Source organism: Solea senegalensis, linkage group LG3 (assembly GCF_019176455.1).
Source record: "Solea senegalensis isolate Sse05_10M linkage group LG3, IFAPA_SoseM_1, whole genome shotgun sequence".
NCBI lineage: Eukaryota > Metazoa > Chordata > Actinopteri > Pleuronectiformes > Soleidae > Solea > Solea senegalensis.
In genome coordinates this window covers 31638556-31653045 of record NC_058023.1, presented here as the reverse complement: position 1 = coordinate 31653045, position 14490 = coordinate 31638556, and the positions used below count along the sequence as shown (strand labels likewise).

Sequence of the window (14490 nt, the reverse complement as noted above, 5' to 3'; positions counted from 1 at the left end):
ATTCAGAGGTTTTAGTTCCAGCCCCTGACGACGTGTTTTCCAGCGCTGACAAGTTTGCTGAGATTTCTCTCTTGTTTCTCAGACGTGTTGCTCCGACCTTGAGGCCTCATCAGGAGCCTCCTGAGATCTTCTGACTCAAGTGTTTCTAACGTTTACTTTGGTTGGTGCACAGCGAACATCAACACCATCAATGCCGCCGCTCGCCCGCCTTCCCCTCGGTGTCTCTCAGCTCATCAAACCACTGCCAAAGAAAACCAATCCCCATGTGAAGCCACAGCGGCGGCGGAATTGTTTCAGCGTCTGTGAGTAAAGCCACGGATCAGGACTCTGAGTTCACGGTGAGAGCTGCTAATGTGTCGACACTGAGTGAAAAGCTGCAAATGTGTTTTCCCGAGCAGACGTTTGAAACAAAGTGGTTCTGAAATGTGGGAGAAATGAACAAGCTGAGTGAGGAGAGGCTAATAACGACGACCTGCACATGTGGTGAAGAGCTGCAGCCTAACATGTGAATAAAACATAGTCATGTTCCAATCAACATTAATGGGCCTAGTATAGAACCCTGGGGAACACCCCAGCTCTTGAGTTTTACACTAAAGCTTCACGTAGAGGTGCAGCAAATGGTTATTTTTATTTTCCTTTTATGGTCTTGATTTAAGTTATATAAAATAAGGTAAGATAAGATAGTCCTTTATTAGTCCCACAACGGGGACATTTAAAATGTATCACTTAATTTAGTTTATACAGCAGTGTTGCTAAAAGGAGACGTCAAATTCTTTTGAGCTGCACCTAAACATTTTGTTTTTTTGAAGAAGTTTAATTGACTCATGCATGCCCCCGGTGGCTAAACATACTTCATATATACGTATATATATGTATATATATATATATATATATATATATATATATATATATATATATATATATGTATACAGTATATACATATATATACATTTTATTTAATTGATACACTGGAGATGAATGTGAAAAAATATTGGGCACATTTTTTCACAGCATTTAAACATTAATGTAAAACATTATCGGGCCCAGGATAGAACCCTGGGGTGCACCACAACCAACACGGGCTGAATAAGCACATTGTAATTAGTTCTATTTGAGGCAAAAATAAAGAACTGAAAACCAGTGAATTATGTTTAAAGTTCCTGAGAGAAGAAAACATCAAAGACGCATGAAACAAAAGAAGTTACTGTCAAATGTTTAATCCATTCAGTACAGAGTGTTTATCTCAGTGCAAGTGCCAAAAACAACAACAACAACAACAACATCAAGCCGTGTTTGTTTGGTTTATGTACAAATATGTCCTTTGGCATCGAGAAGCAGAGCGGGTCGTGGAAGAAATGGAGACAGTGAAGGCAGCACAGGGATCAAATACAACAGGTGAGACGGTAAACAAACAAACAGGTAATGTGAGATGACAAAAAACAGCAGCAAACAACCGAAAAGTGGACGTGTGAACAGAGCGATTTACGCTGACGATGACGTTTTCTTCATTTCAGTCAAACACACACACACACACACACACACAAAAATAAACAAATTAATGGTATATATATTTATATATCTAAAGTGCATTATGGTACAAAAATATAGAGGGTCAGCAGCACCTCGATACATTTACAAAATAAATACACCATTCAGACAAAATAAATTACTGCAAAAACAAAAAAATATCTGACATATTGGAATTTTTTTTAAAAAAGAAAAGAAAAACAAAAGCAAGGATTCACAAAGATTAAAATCTTTTTTAATCATATTCTGCTATCTATTCTGCGATATTTAGAATATTTACAGACAATAAATATTTTCCAATTTCTTTCCAAACAATCACTATTACAGGAGACTGTAACACGAGTATTTAGGAGTCCACTCCGACGTTCTGTGGGTTTCTGCGAAAAAAAACGAGGGGGAAAAAAAGGATTTAGTTTGAATATTATCGTGAAAAACTGCTGAAAATGCAGTTTGCTGTGAATTCAAGGACAGCATTCACATTTTAATGTTAATGTTTTAAAAATTTTAAAATGAATATGTATTTTATTTTGAAGAACTACACAAATATGGAAACAAGTTGAAGTAACATTTAATGCTGACTCAGCATTTTCACTAATCATTGAAGACAACATGACACGTCAATTTTTGTTAAGCAACTATAATTATAATTTCCAAAACTGTAAAAGTTAACGTTTTACCACATTAGCAGTTTACATTTAGAAAAATATTTTCGTAAAAATATTTGGTGGTTGGTTTGCCCTGTTCTACCACAGGGGGGCACCACTGAGCTGCTAAAGACCCAAAAAAAAGTACAACAAACCAAAGCTTACCTGTGTCAGAGACTGACAGCGTCTCAAAGCAGTGCCCTCTGCAGGCCGAGCAGGGACCTCCACTCCAGGTGGAGTCCACTCCCGGGGTCTTCGTCCAGCCTCCAGCCGAGCGAACGCGCCCTCCTCTTCCTCTTCTCGCCCTCCCTCCTCTTCCCGGACCGCCCTTTCTTCTTCTTCTTGCCCGGCGCCTTGAGGACGCCGTCTTTGTACGTCTGCGACTTGTTGGTCTCCTGTGGCAGGTTGGTTCCCTCCTCCTCCTCCAGCCTGAAGCTGATCGGGAGGTTCTTGGTTCCCCCCGGTGGTTTGGAGTGCAGGGTGCTGCCCGTGGTGCTCAGGCTGACGCCCGGCAGCCCGACGCCGGCGCCGGTAGTGCTGCTGCCGCCGCCGCCTCCACCAACTGCCCCCGTGGTCCGGATGGGAAGGTCGCGGATCTCCGGCGTGTGGACTTCCTCCAGAAGCTCCTGCAGCCACATGCGACGTTTAAAGTCCTGCAACATCCGACCTTTGTCGTGCATCAGCTGAGCGTGAGTCACCGAGCGCTTTCTGGAGAGAAAAGACAAAATGTTCCTTTAATGACAAACGTCGCAGAGAGAAGAACTGAGGTACAAGTACACAAGTACTGACTCTCAAGTACAAGTACACTGATTTTTACACAGAACAAGTACAAACTCACAAGTACACTGACTTAGTCTGTACAATTTTTACAAACAAGTCTTTTTTTTTTACAATATATTTCTAGATTTAATGATGAATATTTTATGTTTCACCAGCAGAGGGCAGAAAAAGCTAACAAATAATGAACAGCAACGTTTACGTTTTTGAAATGATTTCAAAGTGTTTCAAATCAAAACAAACATGACTGTGTGTCTGCACTTGCTCTGTACTTTCAAACTAAGAGTTTTCTCTCAGTTTCTGTCACAATAGGTTTCTCTCTTAAATGTCATGAATCAAAGTTTCATTAACATGTAAATCAATCCCATAATCCTCCTAACTTTTGAGGTGAACGTCCCCCGGCGCTGCAGAATCAATGAGTTTGAAATAAATGATAGGTCATTTTAAAAAAATGTTAAAGATAAATGTTGACGTTGTGTCGTTATTTTGAGCTCAGGACATAAATGTTACTAAAATAACTCATCTTTATGTTTATATTGATTTGAAGGTGAATTGACGTGTGTGGGGTTTTTACAAAATGGCAAATCATTCATTTAAAAATGAGACAAACAAATTTATATTCAGGCCTCAGTGAGATTTGAACTCACGACCCCTGGTTTACAAGACCAGTGCTCTAACCCCTGAGCTATGAAGCCACACATATGGAGTTGGTCACGCCCAAACAAGAGAGTCCACCAATCAATACACGATGATAAAAACAACACCATAACTTAACAAAAAGAAAAACTTTACTGGTCTAACTTTACACCACTAACACTGAGTGCTCAAATGTGACCTCTGACCCCTGGCGTCACGTCCGTCAGCGACCACACGGTGGTGCTGTGTGTGTGTGTGTGCACAGACAGACGGGGAACATGTCAGAGGCCAGGAGGACACCGACCTGAGCATCTGTCCAACACATGTCAACAAACACATGAGGGAGGACGAAGAGGAGGACAGAGGAGGAAGAGGAGGAGAAATGAAGGAGGAGGAGAAGAAGAGGAAAGTTTGCTTTTTCTAAAAACACAGAGACGACGTCGTGAAGCCTGGGAACGAGCGAGCGCTAACATCAGGTGTCCACACACACAAACACTGAGAGTTTCCCATGATGCTTTGCTCCACCTCCTACTTCATCTGCTGCCGCCCGTGATTTATTTTAACGTTTGTTTTAAAAACACACACACACAGACAAAGCAACATTTTTTTCAGGTAGTAAAACATAATATTATTAATAATGATAATGCTAATAATAATAATAATAATAATAATGATAATGATAATAATTAAAAAAATGTTTCCCTGAAGGCATCGTCAAACGTTTTGCTTGAATTAAACTTTTAAAGACGTTCAAATTTGAATCAAAGTTTCAGTTTTAGTCAAAAAATCCAAAAGTTTTTATTCCTCAAAACAAAAAAGGTTTTACTCACTTTATTACAAGTGAATTATCTGACTCACATTATTGATTATTGATGCATATTCTGATCACTAAAATATATGTTTAAAAAGTCCCAGTGATGCCTTCACTGTCAGAATAAACTGTTAGAAATCTTCTGGTATTAATCAGAGATAAGTGGCTTATTCTCTCCCATCATTCATCAATTTATTGATACTTTTGGTACTTTTTTATTTTTTATTAATGTAGACAAATTATATATATATATATATATACATACATATATATTTGTGTGTAACTAAAAAAATCCAATTTATTTTTAAATCTGTGACACAGACACACACAAGGGAGAGGTCAGAGGTCGCAGGCACACACACACACTTAAAGGAAAACATTTATTCCGTTTGTCAGTGAACGCCTCGTCAGGAGCCGAACACCAGGACCAAGACCAGGACCAGGACAGACCAGGTAGACCAGGAAAGACAGGGTCTAGGAGAGACTGGAACAAACCAGGACAAACTGGGATAGAAATTGTGGATTCAAGACAGACAAGAACCAGGACTGACTTGAGAAAGAACAGTAGAGACCAGGACTTGGACAAACCAAACTGGGAAAGACCAGAGCAGACCAAGACAGACTCGGACAAACCAGGAAATTCGAGGATAATCCAGGGACAATTCAAGAAAGACAAGCAAAGACGGGGATAAACCAGGACAATCCTGGACAAACAAATCAGGACAGATCAGGTGAGACTGGGAAAAAGTGGGACAGACCAGAACCAGCAGATCTGGACCGCGTAAATCCCAGACGGAGGTAGAGTTTATCGCAAAAGGTAAACATACGGGTGGCAAGAGACTCGTCTCACCAGAGGACACATTTTCCAACATCTGCTCGTCCACCACACAGACACACAGAGAGACAGAGACACAGTGAGACACAGAGAGAGAGACAGAGAGACACAGAGACAGAGACACAGTGAGACACAGTGAGACACAGAGACAGTGAGACTGAGAGAAGAAGGGAGTTGTAGGAAAACATGAAAAGACACTTAGGAGAAAAAGGTCCTGTGGACGTTTATCTTGCTTTTTCCTAGAGTTCCTGCTGAGCTGTCAGGTTACACACACACACACACACACACAGACTCACATCCTGCTGCTGAGCGCGTCCATGGGACGTCCAAAGAGCGGCGCCGGCGAGCAGAGGAGGAAGAGAGCGAAGCTCCAGCGCTGCAGGACTCTCCTGGAGCAGAACATCCTGGAGTCTGTGAAGAGACAAAAGACAAGAACAAGGCTCAGGTCAGTGGACACATCACAACGTCTCCCGTCCGTCCCACCGGTCCAGAACCATCTCACTGCCAGAACTTACTGTCCCACGGCGGAGTTATGTCCGTCCTAAGAGTGTCCACTATGAGACCAAATCCAGGTGAGGACACCTCAGCGCAATCAAACTAAAAAAAATAAAAAAATCTCCACAGATGTCCACAAGTTTTCCTTTTTATTCCCTCAGAGTGAAAATCCCCTCAGGTCAGAGACGAGCAGAGACGCGTGTCCTCCAGGTGTCCACAGGTCAAAGGTGAGAGTTGGCAGGCAGCGGCGGCTCCAGCTGCGTCTGCTGCTGCTGCAGGTTGCTCTGACAGGAGCTTCTGCTGCATGATCCCTCACAGCCCGAGCAGGTCAGAGGCGATGGGAGGGAGGCGGGGGACGTCTTAGCAAAGAGGAGGGGCCTCGTCGTGACCCCGCCACTCTCTCTCTTTCACTGAGTGAGAGTGAGGCTTGTGAGTCGAGGAGACGGACAGTGAAGGGGACAGACGGCAGGGTGGCGCTGCAGCAGCACACAGCGAGACAATGTCCTCAAGATGTTTTTTTACTTTCAGCTGGAGTTTACACACTCAATAAACTTTTATTTTCAGTGGAGTTAATATTGTGAACACTGAGTCAGCAAAAATACCAGCTGTTGTTTTTCTTAAATCTTCGGCTTTCACTGTTTTTGGTCACTCATTTTCAGCCCATTTCATCAAATCATATTTACGTTTTCTGCAGTTTTTCTCCCATTGGAAATGAATGGAAAACACAAATTGTTGTTTGTCCTGGTCTCTCTTCTGTCTCCATCAGCCCCCCCTTCCTGTCCCCCATTTGTTTCTTTCACCACAACCTGTCTAGGCAGGTGCCGCACATCTGTTAAAAGGGAGTTTCTTCTCTCCACTGCCCCCTAGTGCTTGCTCATGGTGTGAACTGTTGGGTTTCTAAAACTACAGGCATAAATACATAAATAAGTTCAATAAATGGAGCCCATAAGTGTATTACACAAACCCTTAACCACAACCCTTCAATTCAATGAATTAATAGTAAATTAATCAATTAAATTAGCCTTTGAAAAACGTAAAAATGTATAATTTTTACTTTAAGAATAAAACGATAATAATAATAATAATAATTATGTGGACAGTGAATCTTGATTCAACAAGGTTTTATATTTTAAAAGACAGAAAAACTTTGTTAAATGTTGGTCCTAATGAGACAAACTATGACTCTTTAAACTGCTCGATGATGCGTTGATGAACGTGAACGTCCTCTGAACTGTAAATGAGGATTCATTAAAACTGTAATCATGGAAATATCTGATGCAACAGTGGAGTCAGTCGCGTGCAAACGTTCCTCATGTGATTTAAACGTCTTTAACAATCGTGTGTCACTGTGTCTTATATAACACGTGCGTCGTGTGATGAGAGTGAACAGGTTAGCTGGCGCTAAGACGGCGGAAAAGCTAATCATAAATAATTACACACGGAGATTAAAGAAATTACACAAGAAGATTAAAGAAAATTATTCATTTTAAGAGTTAACGTAAGAGCTAGCTAACGGTTGTCTTACTAAGTTTAGGTTTATAAGCTACTATAAGCCACAGGAGCTAATGGTTGCTCGCAAAGTGCTACCGTCATCTTGTTAAAAAATAACAAACGTTCCATCAGCAGCAGGCTGGGCACTTAACTGGCTAGCTGGTTAGCATGCTAATTTGAGGAGGGGAATTACCACTGGTGTTGAAAGAACTCGATAGTTAGCTAGGAAACAGCGTAGATAATGTTAATTTACCGGAAATTTATTCCACAAATTGAAAGATTAGGTACAATAACTGCACACAAAGATGTTAACAGTGAACCCGTGGAGCGCCCCCTGCAGTGTAACATGTTTTTTATGTCAAATATCACAGGTTTTTCACATGGACTTAACACAATGTTTGTATTTTCACATTATTCTTGGTGCACACATGTGAAGCGTTGATGCCACATGTGTGTGTAAACATTTTCCCACAAATGATTTCCACACAGAGGAGTTGGGGGGGGTGAGATAAGACCTAAGTGTGTGTTTGTGTCGTTAATTGTAGGGGGCGACAGCTGGAACGTATTTCTGATATTTCAACACACGTCAGTCAGAGACGCAGCAGTGTTTGTCTGAAGTGTGGAGGTTAACCCGGGGAACTTTTTACTTCACATATTCACTAAATATTATATTATGTAACTTCACCTTTACAGTTCTCCTCCATTTCATCAGATGATTCCACTTTTAGTGAGAAAACCCTGATGTGTGCAGTAAAACCTGCCCCCCCACTGAGCTGCAAAAACAAGCAAACAGAACGAGACGTTCCCCTCCAGGCTCACAGTTTTCTCAACATCTTTAAAGTCTGTGAGAAAAGCCGTAAAAAAAATATAAAAAAATTGTGTTTTGAGTTAATCACACCATAAAAATATACTTTAAACAATTTAGACCATTTATTTTTAAATGTCATGAGCGCAACATCCTGAGCTGGGAATTGGACCCACAACCTTCAACTTGAAAGACGACTGGCTCCAGCACTGCACCACCGATGCTCAAAGTTTTTTTTAAATTTGAGAATTGACTTTACTTTGACTCTAAGATTCATTATTTTTCTTAAAATGTAGTTTTGATTTGTATTTAATTTTTTAATAGGTAATAAAAATGTAAAACTTTCCCATAAGAATGAATAGGAAAGTTGACCCCCCCCCTCTGTGGAGCGTCACAGCGTCGACATACGTTAACATAGAGACACGTGACATACAGATATTATTCCACAGTGTGTTCTGTGACTCGTCACTTACTGGCTGCTTTGACTCACTTTCAATTCAGTTCATTCATTCATCACTGATCAGAAACATAATCCTTTTCTTCCTTCACCGACTCTGGGAAGAAAGAAGTCGGGATCAAAGAGCATCATGGGAGCAGTTTTCTCTCAGTTGGTAAAAATTTAGGGATGTTCCCCTCCGGTGTGTGAGCTGGAGTCGAGACACACGCACACACACGCACACACACACACCTGGGAACAAACAAACAGGTAGAAGAAGAAAAAGGAGTTTTCCTGGCTGAGTTGGCAGCGTCTCATGGAGTCGCAGCCAAGAAAGCTGTTTCACATTCGTAGAAAATTGCTGCTTTTTGGCAGAAAATCCACACGTACGCAAAACAAATGCACCCCCCACCCTCACCCCCACACTCTGCTGCCACTTTCCTCTGGAAACAATCCTCTAATTCTTCTCATTCTGTTACAGCCCGACACACACACACACACACACACACACACACTAGTGATCTGGACTGATTTACATGCGACGGTACGGAATCACAATTCAACCATCATATAATATATAGAAATTAAAAAAATAAAATAACCTTAAATTGCTATTAGTTATTTTTTGATTACTAATCCATTACTGTATTGATTGTCAACTATTATGATAATCAATTAGTTTGAGTATTTTAAAAAAAACAAAAGGTTTTCATTCAATCCGAATTTTGTATATGTACATATACATATATATACACACACATATATATGTATATGTGTACATATATATATATACATATATATACATATACATGAGCTGTAAATTCCGATCATGGTCATGATCATGCCTTCAAACTCAAATGTAAATGTAAAGTGTTGACGTCTGTAGTTAACTCTTGTGTCAGGACAGCGTCAGCAGTTTCTCATTGATGTGTTGCAGATAAAGCTGCTGCGTTATAAATAAAGATTTCCATTCCGTGGGATAAATAAGGAGGAATGTCGTCGCTCAGCAGACGTTTTCATTCCTGAAGCTATTTGGCAGATTAGCGGGCGAACGTGCTTCATGTTAGCGTAGCACGAAATGCTGCAGAGGACGGCGCCTGCAGTCTGTCTGTCTGTCTCTGCACATGTCACCAGATGGGCGGACATGATCTGCTGGTGTGTCACTCCTGGATCCATGAAGCAATCGCATCCCTGCGCTCAATTACATCTGATTATGGTTTGAATGGCGCTGCCAGAAAACTGGATTAGAACATGGGGAAGGACACAAAGTGGTTCAGAGCAGTTTCTGCTCTGTAAACAGTCGTGATGTGCAGCAGCCACAGCGGCTTTAGCCCCATGATTCGATTAGCATTAAAGCAGAGACACAAAATATGTTACACCAACTCTTTTTTTCTAGGAATAGAAAGTGTTTTTAGGTCAAAATCTGTGTTTGATACATTAGCTACGACAGAAGTCTGATTTTAGTTTGGAGCGTAGGCGGAAAACAACTGCTAACAAGCTCATAAAAAACAAGCCAAGTGAAAACAAGCTAACAGCAAATCAAGCTAATTGAAAACACGTAAATACATGTAAAAACAAGTTCTTAGAAAACTAGCTAGAACAAGTTTAATGGAAAAAAAGCTAACAGCTAAACACATTTGTACCAAAAACACTACAAATCTAGCTTGCAGCAAACGAGCTAACAAAAACAAGCTCATGCTAATGGAAAACAATCCAATAAAAGCAAATAAATCTACAACAATCCAAAAGCAAACAAACTGAAGGACGACACGGTAACAGAAAACAAGCTCATGGAAAAAAAACCTAATGAAAGCTAATAAATGGAAAACAAGTTCACAGATAAGCTAACAGACAACAAGCTAACAGAAAACACAGTTGTACCACAAACATGGGAAAACTAGCTCACAGCAAACAAGCTAACTGAAAACAAGCTCATGCTAATTCAATGAAAGTAAATAAATGTAAAAGTCTGTACTGACAAAAATGTTAAACTAGGTAAAAGAAAACAAGCCAATGGAAAGAAACAAATGTAGTTCACAGAAAACGAGCTAGCATCAAACAAACTAAAGGACAACAAGCTAACAGAAAACAAGTTTGTACTGAAAATGCTTCAAAACTAGCATCACTGCTAATGTGCTAACAGAAAACAGCTCATATTATCTAATGGGGGACAAAAGCCAAAAGAAATGCAAATACATGTTATAAAACTACAACAATCGAATTGTCAGTAAGCTAACACATCTTTTTCCCCCAGAAAACATTGCAGAACTAGCTCATGTACAGCAAACAAGCTAACAGAAAACTCAATTACTTCTTTCTTTGACAACTATCTCCAGATAAATGTCAGCACATTTTGTTCCAGTTTCTCAAACAACCACAAGAGTCTTTTTTCAACACAGTTTGCTATATTGTCTGAAAAGTTGTCAAAATTCTGAATTGTGTTTAAGATAAATTTAAAAAACAAGCATTTACAAATAATATTGTTAAAATGTCAAACGAAAATATCACGAACATCACTATTTTTCAGTGTTTTTCTTCACTGAACTCAACCAACAACCAGTGACTGAGTCTTAGATCGTTCTAAGGTCTTTCAAGAGTCTGGTTGCAATTAGAGATTTTTGATATCTGGCTACGTAGAACATGAGTTATAATAATTCAACCAAACATTAACGATGGTCCGAGAGAGTTTTCTTACCTGTACCAGTGTCCTCAGCTCTTTGCGATTGTTACGAATCCAGTGAAGGTCCAGGTTTCTGTGGTGGGTCGTGTTCCTCTGAGGACCTCGGCTGTTCTGGAGGTCGTTTCTGCTTCTTTGAAGGTTGTTTCTGCTTCTCTGAAGGTTGTTTCTGCTTCTCTGAAGGTTGTTTCTGCGTCTCTGGAGGTTGTTTCTGCGTCTCTGGAGGCTTCTGAAGAGCCTCTGCAGTCTCTGCTTGGATGTGAAGGTTGATAACGCTCTTTAAATAAGGTTAAGCCCTCCTGCTGACATCACACACAGGTCATCACCATCATCACGGTAGCAGAAGAATCCACAGAGCTGCATATGTAATCAGCTGGGGTGAACTTACTCACTCCGTCCGTCCTTCCCCACCTCCCACATCCACTTTCCCTTCATCCTTTCCTTCCCTCGTAAAAACACGAGCCACAGCCGGAGTCCGAGTCACAGCTAATGACACGTGTTGTGTTTTTGTTGTTCCTCTCACTTTGCTGCTGCAAAGAAAAGAAAAAGGTTTGGGTTTTTTCAGTCGTCACGTCACTGAGGCGTAGAAATTAAACCTCTGTCTTCGTTACATTGTTGTTTCTACACCGACTTAAACTTTACTTAGGCTCATTCATGTCATCACACGGCTTAGACAGGTCATGGTGTCTCTGTTTTTGTCTGTCTCCACTGTTTTTGTCTCACTTTAAGTCGACTTTATTAAATAATGACCCCCTGTGGTCAGACTGTGTTTGACTGGTGGACGTGGGAACGGGAGAATAAGGAAAAAAAAGAAAGTCCAAAACATGGTAGTAGTGTTTTGGTCCATCACCTCCTCCTCCTCCTCCTCCTCCTGTGGTGAAGCCGACCTTCAAATCTCCAACACTAAAAAGCAAAGATCTCCAGTTTCCAGTTGTTCTTCTGGTCTGAGGTTCTCTATGTTTAGCCAAAGAGTCGTGGTTTGGTGTCGTGAAAAAAAACGCCACCAGGTCCAAGTTAGACTCCGCCCACTCACCGTTTACATTTACCATGGCCACAGATTTACGTAGCGCGTGTTTTTGTTTTTGATTCACCAGTGAATCACGGATTGTTGATGATAACAGATCGACCAGCGCTGACTTTCTGTTGTCAGAAGACAAAAATCTGGACCATGGACATTTTAAAGTTTAATCCAGATTAAACCTTCCTGACGCAACCCTCCAATTTATTTGGGTTTAGGGCCGACACACTCAATGTGGTCATGGGGTCAATTCATAATGTCCAGTGTCACTTCCTCAGAGGAACTCCAGCCCTGTCGGGATTTGAACCCGGAACCTCTCTTTTCCACTAGGGCATGGGTTACCCTAATTAATTGTCAGACTTAAATACATTGCAAAAAAATTATTTTCAATAAAGTGAAATAAGCTTCATCTCTGGGACACTGTTCTTAATTTTGTACATATAAAGAAAAATATTAAAATATTATTAGTTAGTTGATAGTGACAGAATATCTATGTTTGTGATAAGTACAACTTTCTTAGATGGTCTATTTTGTCAGGACAAGATGGCGTCCTCTGTAAAGCAAGACCCTCGATTACATATGAAATCCTTATTGTACGGCTATGAAAAAGCTAATTATTTTTTATTTTACAGTGATTATATGTTTATATAATCATTCCAATGAGTGGGATTACTTCTTACCCTCTTAAATGTTACGTACTGCACCTTTGAGCAGGTGGCGTTGACTGCAAATACAAATTATGTGATGAGTGATCTAAATGTCATGACCGAAATAAATAAATAAATAAATAAAATACAGAACAAAAGTTTGGATAAAATATGAGGGACGCTGTGAAATTAAAGGCTGTAAAGTTAGTCATTAATGTTTAAGGTTAAAGTAAATACATTCTGTTTAACAGAAACTATGACAAGGACATGAACACACAAAATAAATTGATAAAATAATTGTGAAATGGTTAAAAAAAAATGTAAATCAAGGCTTTGATAAAACAAAAAATACTTTTCTTTTGGAATAAAGTAAAAGAGATTTTTTATTCTCTTGATCTCTTGATTGAATAAACTGTATTTAGTCATAATTACATTTTATAACATCAAAAACATTACATTGGTGTAAAATGTGACAAACTAAGATAATCTCACCCTAAAAATCAACATTAATCTGTGTCGACGCTTTAGCAGGAAACCGATCTTCAGTCCTGGAAATCTTTTCTCATCTTTGAAGCCAAATTAAATCACGACCCCTAATGAAATGTGTGGCTGATGTCGGACGCCGTTAATATCAAAGACTAAAGATAGAAGTAAACTAACGAGGATCATCATGACGCTGGATGTTTGTTCTGCTCGGCTGCTTCTGCTTCTGCTCTCAGATTTACGAGCTTTATCCTCGGAGATGAAAATCGAGCTGTAAAATGTTTCCGTCCGCGTAAAAAACGTCGCGTTTACTGTGTCGACGTAAACATGAAAGTCGCACACAAGCTGTACATGAACAAATAAAACCGGTCTCTTTCAACCGAATCCTGTTCATTTAAATGAAAACAAACTCTTTTGCTTGTTTTTAAACGTTTACGCGAACGCGTGCGGATCCTGTTAAATTACCTCCAGTGAAATTAAAGGGCAAATAAAGAGAGACACGGAGCACACGCGTCGTGACGGCCGGCAGAGTCAAAGGAGGACGAGCTCAGAGTCACATGGTTAAATAGAGATTAAGTGACACCAGGTGATCTAAATCAGGTGTGATAGGCTCCGCCCACTGACCTCAACTTGAAAAATACACTCTACATTTTAATTTAATTAAAATGTTAATATGATTTAATCAGAAAGTTCCACAGATCTTCATCTGAATCAGTAAATGTGGTCTTCATGGCAAGGTCTTAATCAGTTTATTGTCTTAATCTGGTTAAAAACAATCTGGTGGGAACATTTTTCTGGGACAAATAAATATAATATTCCGAACTCTACACGACTTAAATTACAATGAACGATCAGATTAAAGCATTTTTTTGACAGATTTTGTAACGTGTGGTGCCTTCAAATGTTCTAGTGTTTACTGTGTAAAGTTGTGTGATTTCAAATTCACATTCTGTTGATAAATCCTCCAAAATTCCACACACTGTCTTAGAAAGCTAATATTTGTGCTAACTTCCTGTCAGTGCTGTCAAAGTGACTTTTATCAGTCACAATCTACTTTGTTGATGTTTTTTTTGTGTTTAACTTTATTTTCTAATGCGGATTAAGGATTAGATCTTACTTTGGGTGCTATCACGTAAGCGTGATTATTATGTTTACGTGATGCATTAGCGGCAACTCCCTCCCCCCTGTATTCACAAAATTGGGAGTAA

At 39.9% G+C, this 14490-nt stretch overlaps 1 protein-coding gene and 1 non-coding gene across 3 annotated transcripts; both read right to left on the bottom strand.

The window, feature by feature from the left end:
- Positions 1–1738: 1738 nt before the first annotated feature.
- Positions 1739–11372, bottom strand: pthlha (parathyroid hormone-like hormone a). Of its 2 annotated transcripts, none has more exons than XM_044022090.1 (4): positions 11153–11372; positions 5527–5641; positions 2337–2879; positions 1739–1904 (listed from the first exon to the last, which is right to left on the bottom strand). In XM_044022090.1, the coding sequence occupies exons 2-3, from the start codon at positions 5631–5633 to the stop codon at positions 2360–2362; spliced, it is 627 nt and encodes a 208-aa protein (XP_043878025.1). In that variant the 5' UTR covers positions 5634–5641; positions 11153–11372; the 3' UTR covers positions 1739–1904; positions 2337–2359. The 2 variants fall into 2 exon arrangements, with proteins under 2 accessions (XP_043878025.1, XP_043878024.1); XM_044022089.1 differs by lacking the exon at positions 11153–11372 and adding an exon at positions 5746–6053.
- Positions 3571–3643, bottom strand: trnat-ugu. The gene has a single exon. It is a non-coding gene; the product is annotated as a tRNA-Thr (tRNA).
- Positions 11373–14490: the final 3118 nt, after the last annotated feature.